At 45.0% G+C, this 17,533-nt stretch overlaps 1 protein-coding gene across 1 annotated transcript; it reads right to left on the bottom strand.

Moving 5' to 3' along the window:
• Window positions 1–1,894: 1,894 nt before the first annotated feature.
• On the bottom strand, window positions 1,895–15,408 carry utp25 (UTP25 small subunit processor component). The gene is made up of 12 exons (XM_080538710.1): window positions 15,282–15,408; window positions 15,116–15,155; window positions 14,113–14,284; window positions 13,653–13,931; window positions 12,988–13,076; window positions 11,611–12,024; window positions 10,843–11,062; window positions 10,095–10,297; window positions 9,710–9,892; window positions 9,031–9,140; window positions 3,446–3,691; window positions 1,895–2,646 (listed from the first exon to the last, which is right to left on the bottom strand). The coding sequence occupies exons 1-12, from the start codon at window positions 15,380–15,382 to the stop codon at window positions 2,388–2,390; spliced, it is 2,316 nt and encodes a 771-aa protein (XP_080394836.1). The 5' UTR covers window positions 15,383–15,408; the 3' UTR covers window positions 1,895–2,387.
• Between the last annotated feature and the right edge of the window lie 2,125 nt (window positions 15,409–17,533).

The following is a 17,533-nucleotide window of genomic DNA, read 5'->3' as shown; positions in this document are numbered from 1 at the left end:
AAGCAGCTCTCTCTCCAAACACAACGGCACATGACTATTCAAAGGTATAAGCAGAGGAAGTCTTAAATAAGAAGCCATAACCAGCAGCACAGCAGTACTCAAACCATATAAACAAGCACAGATCGCCACCAGCCTCGCGAATCATATAAATCATATAAACCGCTCATACCAGGCTTGCTGGCGACTCTCCCTTTCTGGGTGTGAAGATCGGTGAGCGGTGGCTTCGGGCAGCCTTTAGCCAGTAGTTCTGTTTTTCCAGTCCAGTCTACGAAATCCCTTTAGGTCGCTGACAGTAATGTCCATATTCACAAAATCAAGCAAGTTATCCTTATTGATTATTATTATTTAGATCGTTTGAGCTAGCTAGCATAAGCTATTCTGCCGGGCGAGAGAAAGTAGTGTGAAACTTAAGTGAACTTGAAAGTGATAAGAGCCAATCAGTAGCTCTTATCGGAATGAAAGAACTACTGATTGGCTGTAAGCATTAAACAGCGGGCTGAAGCATCGAAAAAAATAAAAAATACATTTTCACGCATTCGAATGTACGCGAGGGAAAGCAGAGAGAGAAGTGCTTATAATGTAACGCAATGCAGGCAGAGTAGGAAGTGCTTACTCCTGCATGTGGCGCTAAAAATGCAACGTCAAAATGAATGACTCCTGCTGCCCTGGGACCTAAAATACGACTCTTTTAATGAAAACAAACAAACGGTTACATGCACTTTTATTTTAATATTTTCAGTCCTTTTTTATTTTTTCGTTGGGTAAGCACTGCTTACTCTTATATGGACGGCACGTCCTTGATATGTATGGACATCAAGCTGTAAACGTTACTTAGACTACTGGTAGTGTCAGTTAGTATTAGTATTACATAAACATGACCACAGAGACGACAGCACTCTAGTGACCCATACAATGTTTTGTGATTGTCTCCTATGGCGTATTGTATGCTGTCTGTCTTATTTTGTGCAGCCTACATTGTGCTATTATTTTCGGTAATTATTATTGTACTATTTAATCCTCACGCCACACGTACACATGAATCTGTAGTTTTCAAAGGTAAAAAATTAAGTTATTATTCTGTATTCTATTAAATTATATTCTAGATAGAGGCCTGTTACCACAGCTAGGCAGCATGGCCTGATATATTTACCTCAACAACATGAGCGACTGTTCTTGGGCAAAAAGACAGCAAAACGTCATATAGAATGTACAATTAGATGTGTTCAGTAATTTCAAACCATTAATTAGCTGCATTTAATCATAAAAACGTACCTGTGAGACCCGTTGGTGTGAGGAGGTGTTCACCTGTCCTGCCTGGATGATACATCTACAGCCCGCAGCGTCTCCTAGCAACCGGGATGATCTCGGTAAAGCTAGCTGGCCGACACACGGCTCCGGTTAGCCACCGTCTGGCCGACACACAGCTCCGCCGAACCACCGTCTGACGGTTCGGGTTTGTAAAGAAGAGGATTCAACTCAAGGTAAAAAAAAAATCTTAAAACTGTAAAATAGCCTAGATACTGAGATCTAGAAGCATGGTTCAGTGTGGTTCAGGTGACATCTCAAACTTACACGAATGGAGACAGAATAACATGAGTAATAGGGTTGTGACAGCGGCTGGTGTAAGGCTCTATCCTTTCTGCGAACCTGCTCGAACACTTCCCACGAGCAGTGCTGAAAAATGAGTTTAAAATAAATAAAAACAGCGGTAAAAATACTTGTGGTTCGTAACGACACTGTCAGGACAGATTCGACTATGTATGGGAAACACTGACCAACACTCACCTCAGTACAAAGCGCAGAGAGTGTTACAGCAGACGAGTGCTATAATCGCGCATCCTTCTTCTGAGGAGAAGCGGTCACGTGACACACAACCATGGCTGCTGCTAAATAGTCTTTTTTACAGGTTATTTATTTGACAAACAAAGTTTTTTTTACAAAAAGTTCTGTCATCACTTTCTGTAGCGTCTTCAACCAGACAGTGGTGCTGGCTCATTTATTTTATGACGGTATTGACACCGTTGCTATTTTTAAATTATCACGGTTTACGGTAACCATAATACCACCCAAACCTAATGAGTAATGCTAACATTTCTTGCAATACGCATATGAAGTACATAGCCAATATCATACAGGAAGACACAATAATGTCAACAAAAAAAAAATCCTCCAGAAACAGGAGGAGCCATAACATGATACTCAGGTTAGATGTCCACATTACACCCAATTACAAGAAGGACAGGTACTGTCCAGAATAGATATGAATCTACTCATCCAGGCCAAGCAAAAGTTCAGACACAAGTACACCATAACAACATCCTGGGTCCCGTCCCTCTGGAGGTCATCTGTTAACACTGTTTCACATGTGTCCCCTCCCCTCCGTTCAATCAGTCAGTCTTCTTATCCTCCTCTCCCGTAATAAACAGGTGCGCGGGCTTCTGGGACTGCAGCATCTGGGCGGCTCTCTGAGCCCCGGTGATGGCGGCTAGGCGCTGGGCGTCGTAGCGTGAGTAGAGCGCTGTGCAGGTCCAGCTGGCCTCCTCGCCCCGGCCGCCCGTCTGCAGCATGTTGCACACCTCGCTGTAGAAGTGGGGGTAGGAGGGCAGGCTGTAGAAGATCAGGTTCTGGATCCCCTTGATGTTGTATCTGATGACGGGGGATGAGAGGAATGGTTCAAAGGATGAGAGGAATGGTTCAAAGGATGGGAGGAATGGTTCTCTGACCCCATCATTAGCCTTAGCCGTTAGCATTTTAGCCATGTATAAGTGAAAGACTATACAGTACTCAGACCAGACAGTACTCTATGCAGGGCAAACCTTCTACTTGACAGGACTACCCTCGGAGGACTGGATGCCAAACACCAGTGGTACCTCTTGAACAAGATCAGGGATTTCTGCAAGTTTTTTTATTTTTTATAAAGGTTATTTCAGAAGGGCTTCAGGCCTTCAATGAGACTCTGGGTTTGTTGATCCCTCGACTGCCAGGCGTAGTCTTGAGAGAGATACGGGCAGAGTGTATAGCCTTCTATGACTGACAGTAGTGTTACAGGTCATGTGTATAGCCTTCTATGACTGACAGTAGTGTTACAGGTCATGTGTATAGCCTTCTATGACTGACAGTAGTGTTACAGGTCATGTGTATAGGCCTTCTATGACTGACAGTAGTGTTACAGGTCATGTGTATAGTCTTCTATGACTGACAGTAGTGTTACAGGTCATGTGTATAGGTCTTCTATGACTGAAAGTAGTGTTACAGGTCATGTGTATAGGCCTTCAATGACTGACAGTAGGTTTAAAGGGGAGGGGCCAGCCTTTCCTTTTGACTGACATTAGGTTTAAAGGGGCGGGGCCAGATGTACCTCTTGACTGACAGTAGGTTCAAAGGGGCGGGGCCAGCCTTTCCTTTTGACTGACAGTAGGTTTAATGGGGCGGGGCCCAGATTTACCTCTTGTAGAAGTGGAAGCGTTCGGTGAAGAGCAGGAACTGCGTGTCCCCCTTCTGAAAGAAGTGCCTGGCTCTGGACACCTCTGACTTGCTGGAGTACTCGCAGAGGCTGGCGAAGTCGATCTCCTCCTTCTTCATGAAGTTGCGCAGCCGGACGTAGTCGAAGTAGGAGGGGACGTAGACCAGGGTGTGGGACATGACGGACTCCCTGTACTGGGGGAGGACCTTGTCCACAAAGAACTGGAACCTGCAGGGTTAATACAACAGGTCATGTTTCATTCAATTCAGTTCATCTGAAGATCTGAGTCTGGAAGTACCAGAGATTCATTCATTCCACAGGTGTAACAAAAGTAAACAAAAAAATCAAACTGTGATGTTATAATCTTGGCAGGGACATGGCTCCTGGCTCGTGAATCTGGTCAGTAGGTGCTAGTTGCTTTTACTTTATTGTGATGCATTATTTGATTGTAATTAACTCACTAACTGCCAAAACATCAGATTCCAGGCAGGCACAGATTGACTTGCCATAAATAACATAACAGGCATTTTGTTCCTTTGTTCCAATGAGGAATACGAGTATGTCTGCATGGTTGAATAGTTGAATTATTTGAACTGGAATAGTAATGACAAGGTTAAAACTGGTCTGTCTGTGTTGTGACTGTCATGAGACAGATTGACCACTTTGCTGGTTTAGGCCAACATTTTTTATTTGTCCCAAAATTATTTGTATTTTTGTATTTATTGGTTCAGAGAGCATTTGATAGGGTTTTCTTAATCTATTGGGCATGGTAATGGTGATTAATCTATTGGGCATGGTAATGGTGATTAATCTATTGGGCATGGTAATGGCACAGGGATTAAAGCAAAAAAAAATCTCCTGACTGAAAATTTGTTCAAGCCAAGTCATATTCTCATTTTAACCTCCACTATATGTTTGTATTTTATAACGTTAGCGTTTTAAGGGAAGAAGATTCTTTTGAACAGCTTTTCTATTGCCAGTTTGCTTTTATGTGATACGCTCGGCGGAGAGGGTGATTGGCTGCCCTTTGCCCCCCCTTGAGGCCCTGTTTAAAAGTAGGGCTTTGGGGAGGGCCAGGAAGATCATGGCTGACCCCGCACACCCAGGACACGGTCTCTTCGCCCCGCTCCCCTCAGGCAGGAGGGTGCGGTCCCTAAAAACTGTGAAGGCCCGACATACAAACAGCTTTTTCCCCACAGCCATCCGGCTCCTAAATGCCGCTGCCCCCCCCCCCCCTGACCTGACCCCCTATCTATCTATCTACCCTCCCTCCACCCCCACTGGACTGTCTGGATATGAACACTTGAACACTTGATCTCTGCACTTTATATTTATATTAATTATGACTCTTGCACTTCGATGTTGGTTTGCACTGTCTTGTCCTGTCTTGCACCTGTCCTGCTGTAAACCGTGCTCCATTGTTCCAAACCAAATTCCTAACATGTTTACATGTCATGGCAATAAAAGTCTTCTGATTCTGATTCTGATTTATGTGATATCAATGCTGTTTTCAATTCATGAAATAAAATTGATACTTATTGCAAGGGTTGACTCTGACATACAAATAATCAGATAATGGGTGTGGCTTAGACAATTAGGGGGAGTGGCTTGTATGAAAGTGGGTGTGGCCTGTCGGTGGGGCCGAGCCGATTCGTAAAATATCTGAACCGTGTCTGTGGCACTTGTGGTTGCTGAGCTAAAGTCCTTTAACCTTCCTTTAACCACTAGGCCGGAAAAGCCTTCATTAAAGTGGGTGGCTGCTGCTGGCGTACGTTTGGGCCCAGGGAACGGGCATGGAAAGAGTCACAGTCACCAAACTCTACACACTCCTTGATTGTATCCCTACATTGTACCAAATCAACTTTCAGAGTCCTAGGCCATTCCTGGGAGGCCTTGCACGCGAGCTAGCGGGAACCTGTAGGGAGCTCTAATGCTTGATGTGAAGTGCCTAGTGTAAAAAGACATGTTCTCACACGTACAGGGGTACAGGGAGTACAACATGTTGCATTTTCATGCCATTAGGGTTAGGGCTTCCTAGGGTTTCCTAGGGTTAGAGATGCATTTGGACTTCTGGAGTACCTCCACTACTTTCAATGGGTTCTGAAGGTCTGAGAGCAAAGGGCTTTCTACCAGGGGTAACTAACCCTGGGTAGAACCTTGGGTTCAAATCTGGAGTGTGTGGGACCAAATGTGTAGATGTGGTGAGCTAATGAAGCTCTTTGAGATTGAGATGAGAAAAGGGCGCTTGTCTCTTTAAGGCCAGGAGGGAGTTAGCGACTAGCGATGTTAGCTTAGCGCCAGTTTAACAGAAGTAACTTCACTTTTAACATGACTTCCCGTGGTCGTAGCGGGCTGGTTGACGGCTTAAAATGACCGTGGAGACCTGTAGACCTTATCCAGCCAAAGTCTTGTGTTTCTACCCCGGGGCATAGCCGGTGTTATTCACGGACAAACACTCCGTAGTAGAGTGGTTCTAATACACTGGACATATGTAGCCAATTGACGGAAATCCGTCGCGACTTGGAAAAAATTGACGGAAATCCGTCGTAGCGACGGAGAACTTTAATCCCTGTGATTAATCTATTGGGCATGGTAATGGTGATTAATCTATTGGGCATGGTAATGGTGATTAATCTATTGGGCATGGTAATGGTGATTAATCTTTTAGCTGCAGTTTGAGTTTGTTGCATGGCTGTGTTCTAGTCTGTTTGACCTACAACTAAAGGTAACAAATTAACAAATTATTCATAAACACCTATGATCTCAAATTTAAAGAATTGGTGGACTTCAAAATGGCACAAGTAATGCATAAAGTAAAAAATAAGATGCTTCCAGACTGTATCCAGAGACTATTTCAAGTTAGACAGAGTAATTATGAACTCAGAGGAATATGTATGTTTATGAAAACAAAGATTAGAACAAATGCAAAACAAAGATGTATAACAGTTAAAGGAGTTAATTTATGGAATACTTTTGAAAAGGAAATGAAAATGTGTAGTACATTAAAAGGATTTAAAAAAATATTTAAAAATAAGATGATTAACAAGTATAAAACAGAGGTTTAAATATATATATATAATTATTATTTTTGAACTTTTTGTTGACATGCGTAAGTGACATTTTGTTTATAAAAGTTTCAATGTTTTGATGATGCATTCATGGGGGGACATGCATACATGTAACAAGGGTAGGCGCAATAAGCCACGGCTTCAGCCTACACCTTTTTGGTCCTGATGTTATAAATTGTGACTATGTACATTTTCTTATATCTGTATTGTGAATTGTATAGGGGACCAAAATAAACATTCTCAATCTCAATCTCAATCTCAATCACTGCTGGTTTTATTACCGTTTTCTGAATGAATGAATGAATGAATGAATGAATGGTCTTTATTGTCATTAATACAGTACAGGTACCATACAACGAAATTTGGGAGGGGGGGCTCCCCTGGTGCTAGGATTTTTTTTTTACTAAAAACAAGAAGGGAAAAGAGCTGGTTTACATAAATAAAGGCTATATACACTATCCACTATACCAGGGGTCGGCAACCTGTGGCACGCGACAGCTTAAACAGTGGCACGCAAGCAATAAGTGCGAGAATGGGAGAATGTTTTTATTGTATTTTATGTTGGCCGCGTTCGTAAATTCGCGCACACTGGGTTCAACGTCATAATGGGACCAAGTAATTTGATTGGACTAGAGGCAGTCTCGGGGACGCTCCGGCGCTCTCAGGGCGAATTTACGAATGCAGCCCTAGTCTCTCTTCCACTCCACGAGAGCCGTATTCTGGCGCAGAAGTAAAATTCTGAATTCGATTCGATACAAGTGTTACTGTTAAGCACACATAACAATATAATAATAATATATAATAAGAGTGGGGTTTTGTGTCCCAGAAAGACCGTGCTGTATGTGTCCTATGTCACGAAAATGTTGTTTGCCGAACTTCAAGCGTTAAACGGCATTATGAGACCAAACATCAGAAGTCGTTCAAGGATGAAACAGACAAGGCCGAATCAATAAGACGTGCTGTGTCAAGGTATGGGAAGCAGGCCAGCACCTTTAAAGCATTTGCCACTGCTAAAAATCACGCAACTGAAGCAAGCTTTCGCATTGCTCATTGCTCATTGCATTGCGAAACGTGGAAAGCCATTCACTGATGGAGAATATATTAAGGAGGCTTTCCTCTGTAGCTCAGATGTTTTGTTTGAAGGCTTATCAAACAAAGACACAATAAAATCAAGAATAAAAGACATCCCAGTGTCAGCCAGAAGTGTGGAACGAAGAATAGGAGAAATGGCAGAAAACGTGAAAGCGCAGCAGACCGCTGGTTTAAAAGATGCGACGGTGTTTAGCCTGTAGATGTGAATGACATGCCATGTTACTTAAAGTGACCAAGTACCACCCCCAGATAATGGAGTTGAGCAAAGGTTACAGGGCCAGGGATCACATTGATTGTTAGGACTGTTTACATGGCTTTGCATACATAGCTCTTTGCAACCCCAAAAAAATGTTTGTTGTGGTTGGAATAAAAGAATAAAATGTAAGTAACAACCAAATAATTATATAAATATAAATTATAATTCATACAAGTAAGACCCTTGTATAATCACCATCCAGTTAGGCCTACTTATTAAAATGATAACCATAGGGAGCGCAGTTAGCAGCATTGCAACTTTGGTAGAAATTGAGCACTCCAATTTGCTTAAAGTTGTGCTACGCATCACAACGTTTAGTTGTCTTAGATGTTATGTTGGTCATTTTGTTCAAGTTTCAGTTAGTTGACTGTTAGGCCTGTTTATTTAGCATACATGGCTTTGCATACATGGCTCTTTGCTGAAAATTGTTGTTCATGTTGTGGAATAAAATTGCAGATCAGTTGGTCTGTTTGGTTTGATGTCGAGTCATAATTAATGTTGATATTGTGGTTGGCACACTGACTAACAAGAACATTTTAAAATGGCACTTCATATCAAAAAGGTTGCCTACCCCTGCACTATACTATACAAATAAAACACTGTGCTGTACTCTATGCTATGCTAAAAATATCCTAACATTTCCTATTCTGAACCTTATGTACCCGAGGGTTGGAAGCCCTGGACACCTGGCTAGAGAAGGCCTGGACACCTGGCTAGAGAAGGCCTGGACACCTGGCTAGAGAAGCCCTGGACACCTGGCTAGAGAATCCCTGGACACCTGGATACAGAAGCCCTGGACACCTGGCTAGAGAAGCCCTGGACACCTGGATACAGAAGCCCTGGACACCTGGCTAGAGAAGCCCTGGACACCTGGCTAGAGAAGCCCTGGACACCTGGCTAGAGAAGCCCTGGACACCTGGCTAGAGAATCCCTGGACACCTGGCTAGAGAAGCCCTGGACACCTGGCTAGAGAATCCCTGGACACCTGGATACAGAAGCCCTGGACACCTGGCTAGAGAAGCCCTGGACACCTGGATACAGAAGCCCTGGACACCTGGCTAGAGAAGGCCTGGACACCTGGCTAGAGAATCCCTGGACACCTGGATACAGAAGCCCTCGGCCTGAAGGGATGTTAGAGAGTCTGAGCGTACCGTGCTTCCTGATCCATGAAGCTGTCAGAGGGGATCATCTGGAACACATGAGGCAGCTGCACCAGGACCTGGCAGATGGAGCCTGTTTTAGGCATATTCTTTGAGGCAACCTGGAATAAAAACGTGAAAAGTATGAGTCATGAAATGTGTGAGTTGTGGGCTACAAACCCAGCACACTGGTGGAACGCAGGCGTTCATTCAGAGACTAGCTGTCTCTGCTCGCAAACAGACAACTTAAGAAGTGCAACATTTCAGTTTAGGCTGTTGCAAGCAGAGACAGTGGGCAGTCCCTAAACTTTCCTACTTTTATTGATTTCTCTTGTGTGCAAAATACTTTTTGGGGGGTCATGGAAAGCAGGCTACTGAAATTCCAAAACACAATGCCTAATATCCCCAAAAAACAAGATGGATATAGAAATATATCCATATAATAACCCTATATATTCTGAAGTAACTCCATGCTAATGGATGTAGAAATGTTGTGAAGTGCCAAGACTACAGACTCGTTTGCCATAGGCTACTGGTAAGGGAGACTTACAAATACTTTCGTTTTGGGACGTGTTTGTGTTTGGGGCTGTGTGATCATCTAATTATGTGCTGTGTTTTTTTTATGTGTTGATGTGTTTCTAGCATGTCGACGTAGTGAAGTGCCCAGACTGAGCTGAAGGTGCACAGCGACCTGTCCGCGGTAGTTGCAGCAGTGTCTGGAGAGGATGCTGTTGATCTGGGGGTCCTGGATGCTGCTCAGCACCAGCGTCTGCCGGTAGTGTTTGGCCCAGTTGTTCAGGTTCCACATGCGGACCCGGGAGAAGTCCACGCCATGGGCGTCCAGGGGCTGCAGGTTCACATGCTTCATCACGTGCTGAAACATGTCATTGTGGGGAAATGGGGGGTTGAAACTGTGAAGGGAGGGATGGGATGACTGACGGATGGAACTGGAATTAAACCCGTCACACTGCCGGGTCACAGTGTAGTGACCACTTATATATATATATATAGATCTGATTTAGGTACAGTGGGGTGCAAACATTTGGGCACCCCTGGTTTAAATGTATGGACCTTACCAGGACATGCTCCCAGTTCTGCATGAGCATCACGTCAGCCTGGTCCACCACCAGCAGCTCGATGGAGGACAGGAAGTCAAAGTCCCGCTTGGTTTCCCCCTCGGCCCCCAGCTCCGTGCGTAGGCCCAGCGGCGAGGCGATGATGATGTCAGAGGAGTAGAAGGGCGCGTAGAGACGCATGCTTCTCCTCAGGATGGACACGCCTGGTTGGGTTGGAGAGGGGAGGCAAACGCCACGGTAAGAGGGTAAGAGGGTTGGAGGGTAAGAGAGTAAGAGAGTAAGATAGTAAGAGGGTAGGAGGGTTAGAGGGGTGCAGCCATGGGGGTAAACATCTTTTTTCAGGTTCTGGTACTGGTACTGGTACTGGTACTGGTACTGGTACTGGTGATGAACAATCCAGATAGTTTTACGTGAAAATATTGCCAAATCAAGCCCACTGAACATGAATAGTTATCCACAAGGCTGGTTGTGTGGTATAAAAAAACATCCACATCCGGGAATTCAATATATTTCAATATGAATGGGCCTTAACATACATAACCCTGGGGAAAACCAAGCATTTATGGAAAGGTTCCTTATTAGAACCTAGCAGACGCCACTTCTGTGTGTGTAGCTTAGGTGATTTCAGTGTAATGCAGACTAGCATGTTCCACATATGCATGGTGCAGAGCCCTAAAAACAACCAACTTATGTACACAAACATTTCAATAACATGGGTTTTCTGCCAGCTCCGTATCGGCTAGCAGACCTATTCTGAAGTGGTCGTCCACGTTGCCAGAGAACACGGCGTTGAAGTCGTCTGGTCTGAAGTGGTCGACGGGCTTGGTGTCCCCTGGCTCCTCCCCAAACTCATCCTTGAACCTCTTCTTGTTGCTGACGTCCATCTTCTTGCCCTTGGTCTCCATGAGGCTGATGAGCGTCTGGACCACGCGCAGGGCTCCGTCACGGAACGGCACCAGGACCAGCACCTGGCCAGAGACAGACGTCAGTTACAGCGTTGGACCACGTGTGTGTTGTTTTTGTTGTTTTTTAAATAACATATCGGTGAGCTTGTGAACTGTGACCGGGCGTTAAACTGGTGGAGGATTAAAATGCTTTTCACGGTCAAATATATTTATTACATAGAATTTATACCAAAAGAATTCAATTGTGTTACAAAAAAGTGCAACCGCCGCATTTTGTAATAACCTGAACAATATGTAATACATGTATTACATAATACAGTAAACGTATTACATTTTTCGTTCAGGTGATTTATTACATAATGTGCAGGTTATTACATAATGAGGCTTAACAGGGTGCCCACATGTTTGCACCCCACTGTACATATCTCTGCACATAGCACATCATATGAATCAATAGCCTGATGCTCTTTGCTTTTTGTTATTAAAAGCATACCTAATAAATTAGACAATTACGCCATGTAATGTTAAGTGAAATTCTGGCCCTGTTACAAGTGCTATTCAAGCACGTTGCCGAAATAATGTGAACATTTGTTTCACTTAAGCTGCATTACCTTAGGCCGGGTCAGGCCCTGGTCCCTGTGCTCGTCCTGGGGCTCCGCCCCCGCCTTGCCCTCTGCCTGACCCCCCCTCAGCTGGGCGTTGTGTTCCAGGACACGGGCGTTGGCCTTCAGCACGTGGTTGAGGGCGTGGAGGCAGTAGGCGCTGCGCACCTGGCTGCCCTCGCTCAGCGGCGACCTCTCTGGGAAGTACACGTCCCTGTAGGAGCCCATGAGGCCCAGCAGCTCCTGCTGCAGCGTGCTGTTCTCCTCTGGCTCCCCTCCTCTGAGGCTGGAGGGCTGGTTCAGGGACGTCCAGTTGGCCTCCAGGGCTTTGTGGAGGACTAGGGGGCTGGTGCTTCTGTCCTGGCGGACAGGGCCGAACTTGTCCAGGGGGGAGGAGCAGAGAAGGGTGCCTAGGCGTGGCCACTGTGTGCGGGAGGACAACGGTGATATTAAGTGAGGAACACAACATGGGGATTCACACTGTCAACAAACGCGTGGACACACATTAACATGCAACATGCTCACGGCTGCCACTATTCTGTAAACCAGCAGACAAGAACAGCTAGCCTGTACAGCCTACATTGAAGACGGGCAGATTCAAGGGAAAGGACAAGAAATTCCAACTAATTCTATAATTGGTTTGATGAATTAATCAGTTTAACAGAACAGTCAGTGTAACATCCCCCATCTTAACCTGAGTGAATGAACCACAAATGAAAGCCCTTCATGTTAGTCATGTAGAGTAGTAGGAATCCACTGAAAGCTAACTGTTCACACTGGGGTAATTATTTCATCTGCAGATCTCAAAAAGGTATCCAGCCTAATTAAATACAATCACAATTGAAGATCACATGGATCACAATATTGACTGAAGACCAGTGGTGTAGTCTAGTGTTTTCTAGTGGGTATATTGTGATTTTTCCCTCCCAGCCTCAACGTTCATTTCGGAAGGCCATAAAAATAAATCTGCGCTCCCTGTCTAACGTTATATATATATATATATATATATATACATGTATATATTTATATAACATTACGTTATATATACTAACATTATGTTATACGGCTGATTTGTGCATGATAGTGCTGCATTTTGACATATTTCATGTCGCATTTTCCCCCCGTTGATGGTATATGACGCTATAGTCAGTCCCAATGGTCCAAAAGTCAAGTGCTTCGTAACACAGACGGGGTGAATTTTATGAATGAAAGTGAAAGTTCTGTCACAAAACTCTGTTACGTATCCTCACACATTTTTAAGTGGATATATGGAAATCCTTGGCCTTTCCTAGTGGGTATACGGCCTAGTCCTGCGTATCATGTAGACGACACCACTGCTGAAGATCACACAGATCACAATATTGACTGTGCAGAGCGGCTGCTCACCTTGACCTGAGATCTGGTCTTTGTGCCAGAAGAGATGCTCTTCACCTCCTCCTCACTCAGCTCCATGTTGAGATGCTGCATGAAGGTGTCTGGATGAAACAGAAAGAAGAGCGACAGTCAGCTAAGGAGGCTGGGGGGGTATTCCATCAACGTCGCTAAAGGAAAATCCAGGCTTATTTTTGCTGAATCTCACAAGATTTAAAATGAACTTTGTGATAAAATACACACAGCTCTGATGAAAACCGTAGAAAAATGTGGCACTGGACACGCCAACTGCCAAAGGGAAACGTAGTTCCCGGGGTAAGCATATGGCAATCAAAAAGTCAACATGAAACTACACAAAAACCCAACTTCAGTTATCTAAAGTTATTTCTGAGTGATACAGCTGCAAATGTAGTTTCTGGTTTAACTTTATCTGGGGGGGAAAAATGCTTATAAATCGCGTGGGGCGTCATTAATACGCATATGAACAAATTGCTGAACTTAAAATGTGAGATTCTAGTCCGAATTTAGATTCAATGGGATTAGTGATGGAGACATTGTGTCCACATTATGTCCTATATTCAGGGGGAAAAAGGAAGCATTTAACATTTCTATAAAGACTAGTAAGCACCACTGACTTTATTTTACTTTGCCCATTTTATTGCACTGTCATGTTGACTTACCTTCCTTGTCCTCCTGCTCAGCGGTACTCTGCTCCGTGGCCTCCTGTCCGCCCTGGCCTCCTGAGAAGTTGGTCTCCAGACAGAACTGAGACTCGTGCTCCTTGTCTGTGAACTCCTCTCCTCCTTCCACTTCCTTCTCCAACACATCCTCACTGTTCTGCCCTTCTTCCACTTCCTCGTCCACTCCCTCCGACGCCACAGTCAAATCATTTCCTGCTTCTTGATCCTCCTCTTCTTCTCCGTCGTCATCGTCATGCTCGCTGTCTGCGTCGCTCTCTCCTACGGGCAAGCAGCCAAAGGCATACAGACAAATATTCAGACATCTGAAACGTTGCCAAACTGAGACCACTGGTCTTAGCTGCAAGATAGGCATAGGAAAAACACACCGTGAAATTTGCACAAACCAAACCTCAGCTGCACTGTTGCACTTTCCTGAGGTGTCGAGGGGAAACTAACTTACCTTCAACCAGATGCTCTTCCTCCTCCTCTTCCTCGGAGCTCTCTGCGTCGTCACTGTCATGGTGGTCTGCTGGCCGGCTCAGCGTGGACAGCAGCCTCTGGTAGGCTGAGCGCTGCTCAGGCCCCGCCTCCTCGTCACTCTCAGACCCAGACGGCTCCGGGCTGTCAGGGAGCTGGAGAGATGAGAGCAACATCAGCCATGGAGGAGCCCAGGACAGATACCAGCCATGTAGGAGCCCAGGATAGACACCAGCTCAGTAATACAGGCAGAACTATCCTCAGCACCAACAATGACTGAGTAGAGTACAGACCAGTACAGTACAGACCAGTACAGTACAGTACAGACCAGTACAGACCAGTACAGTACAGACCAGTACAGACCAGTACAGACCAGACCAGTACAGACCAGTAGAGTACAGACCAGTACAGACCAGTACAGTACAGACCAGTACAGACCAGTACAGACCAGTACAGTACAGACCAGTACAGACCAGTACAGACCAGACCAGTACAGACCAGTACAGACCAGACCAGTACAGACCAGTAGAGTAGACCAGTACAGACCAGTAGAGTACAGACCAGTACAGACCAGTACAGACCAGTACAGTACAGACCAGTACAGACCAGTACAGACCAGTACAGACCAGACCAGTACAGACCAGTAGAGTACAGACCAGTAGAGTACAGACCAGTAGAGTACAGACCAGTACGTAGAACCCTCTCTTGTTCAGAGTACTAATTCCAACTAGTTGAGAGTCTGGATTCTCTAGTTAGGGTTGGGGTTAGTAGTAGTAAGTAGATTCTCTAGTTAGGGTTGGGGTTAGTTAGTAGTAGTAAGTAGATTCTCTAGTTAGGGTTAGGGTTAGTAGTAGTAAGTAGATTCTCTAGTTAGGGTTGGGGTTAGTAGTAGTACCGTAAGTAGATTCTCTAGTTAGGGTTGGGGTTGGTAGGCTAGTAGCAGGTAATAGTGAAAGCATGCTGTGCAGCAAAACAAGTCTACTCACCAAGTCCAAGATCTGTGTTTTCTCTGGCTTCTCGTTGACACTAGCAGAGAGAAAACACAATGTCACCACTTTATTCAGCTTATTATGGACCGGTAGACAGTTTCCTACTACTTAGCTAGCTACACAGCTAGCTACACAGCTGAGGATGTGTCGACCCTGGACCTACATGTCATGGAACGGATGCTCCTCTCCAAACTCTTTCAGATGTTTCTTCTGCTTTTTGGATAAATGACTGATGAGGTCATTGCTCTGCTTTCTCTTCCCCATCGTTGGCGAGGTGTGTGATCCGGGACCACCAGCAGCTCCACATGTGCAGACCTCCACCTTCTTCTTCTTCTTCTTTTTCTTTTGGGTTTAACGGCAGTTTGCATCCTTGATGTTGCATTAGCGCCATCTGGTGGGGGTAGTTAACTCCTACAGTGTTCGGGTTTGACAGATGTTCCCTATCAGTCCTGTTCTCTTAAGAAAGCGGACTAGACACGTCCTTCCTTGTCCGCTTCCACCACCATGTCCGTCTGCAGGTGGACTATTCTCTCCACCATACTCCAGTATGCCCTTTCAACCTGCTACTGTTAGTGCAAACCTGCTCCATGAGTCCGAATACCTTGTTCTTCTTTAGTGGAATTGTATGGCGGTTGGCAACCAACGTTTGTGGTATATTACCGCCACCTACTGGGCTGGAGTGTGTCAGCAGTGTCCCAGCATTGTTTTACGACAGACAGACAGGGCGACTCTGTCCACACTGAAATGTCTGATGATCTAAGGTGCGTTATTATTATAATTATAATTATTATTATTATTATTACTAACTACCACGAATAACCACTAACTAAGCCGAATAATGAAGATGTTTGTTGTGGTTTTAGCTGACTATTCCACACTGATCATGACTCAAGATAACTTTACCATCAGGCTACATAAGGCTATTCTTTTATTGTTGTTTACTGTCCACCAACCAGTAATTTTCACGCCTTATGGTCCAAGGGTTAAGATTATTTTCCAAAGATGAAGTATGTTTCATTAAACAAGCAAATATAACATGTGGAGGACCTTGGGAGTAACAGGAGTAACCTTGGCATACCACCTCATCAGTGAAATATGGTAAATGGTAAACAGACTGCACTTATATAGCGCCTTTTTTTTTTTTTTTGCTGCTCCAAAGCGCTTTACAACGGCCTCTCATTCACCCATTCACACACATTCACACACCAATGGCGGCAAGCTACCATGCAAGGCGCCGGCCCGCTCACTGGGAGCAATTTTGGGGTTCAGTGTCTTGCCCAAGGACACTTCGACATGTGGCCAGCCGGGGCTCGAACCGCTGTTCTGCCAACCTTGTGATCATTAGACGGCGACTCTACCTCCTGAGACACAGCCGCCCCCTTGTGGAGGGGGTGTTCTGGCTTCCACTGGGACTGACTAACTTGTCTTAATTGATGTAACTGCTGACAACAAATGCTTTCAATGTCATTGGATGGCACTTCATCATACAGCAAGGCAATGACCTCAAACATACTGCCATAACAACAGGGAGTTTCAGGGTGAAAGGTCTAGAGTGGCTAGTAGATTTAAATCCCCAAACCCATGAACATGCATGAAATGTAATCTGCTAAAGTGGGAATGTAAGGCAAAAGACCTCAAAACTAACAACTGAATGAATGAATGAATGGTCTTTATTGTCATTGATATAGTACAGGTACCAAACAACGAAATTTGGGAGGGGGGGCTCCCCTGGTGCTAGGGAAAAAAACCTAAAAACAAGAAGGGAAAAGAGCTGGTTTACATAAATAAAGGCTATGTACACTATCCACTATACTATACTGTACAAATAAAACACTGTGCTGTACTCTATGCTATGCTATAAATATCCTAACATTTCCTATCTCTGAACCTTATGTACCCGAGGGTTGTCATATTGCACATAGTGTTATTGCACATTCATTTAAAGTGTCGCAGTTTGCAGGTTTGAAATGTTCACAGTTGTGTTTCAGTATTGCACTTGATTTCAATCTAGTAGCTGCCATCAAATTGTCTAGATTGTCCAGGGCCTAGAACCTAGGTCTTTGCTGTGTTCAGGGCCTGAATGGCCCTGGGGTAGAAGCTGAGCTTCAGTCTGTTTGTCCTTGCGAACATGGTCCTGAACCGCCTGTCCGAGGGCAGCCGAGCAAAGTGTTCGTACCCAGGGTGGGATGGGTCTCTGGAGATCTTGGAGGCCTTCCTGAGGCAGCGTGTGTTGTACAGCTCTTCCAGAGAGGGGAGGGGGGCGCCGGTGATCTTCTGGGCCGATCTCACGACTCTCTGTAGCGCATTCCTCTCTGCGGCTGTGCAGCTGGAGAACCACACGCAGATGCAGTAGGTGAGGATGCTCTCCACTGCGCAGCGGTAGAAGGTCACAAGCATCTCCTGTCCGATGTGGTC

This window comes from Nansenia antarctica, assembly GCF_963989245.1.
Source record: "Nansenia antarctica genome assembly, chromosome: 8".
Classification (NCBI taxonomy): domain Eukaryota; kingdom Metazoa; phylum Chordata; class Actinopteri; order Argentiniformes; family Microstomatidae; genus Nansenia; species Nansenia antarctica.
This window is presented reverse-complemented; position numbering and strand designations above follow the sequence as displayed.

Coding starts and splice junctions, on each gene's coding strand:
- utp25 (XM_080538710.1), bottom strand. CDS start 15,382: ATGGGGAAGAGAAAGCAGAGCAATGACCTCATCAGTCATTTATCCAAA. Junction 11,063..11,610: donor AGGGCCTGACCCGGCCTAAG/GTAATGCAGCTT, acceptor GTCTCTGGCCAG/GTGCTGGTCCTGGTGCCGTT. Junction 2,647..3,445: donor CGCTTCCACTTCTACAAGAG/GTAAATCTGGGC, acceptor CCCCGTCATCAG/ATACAACATCAAGGGGATCC.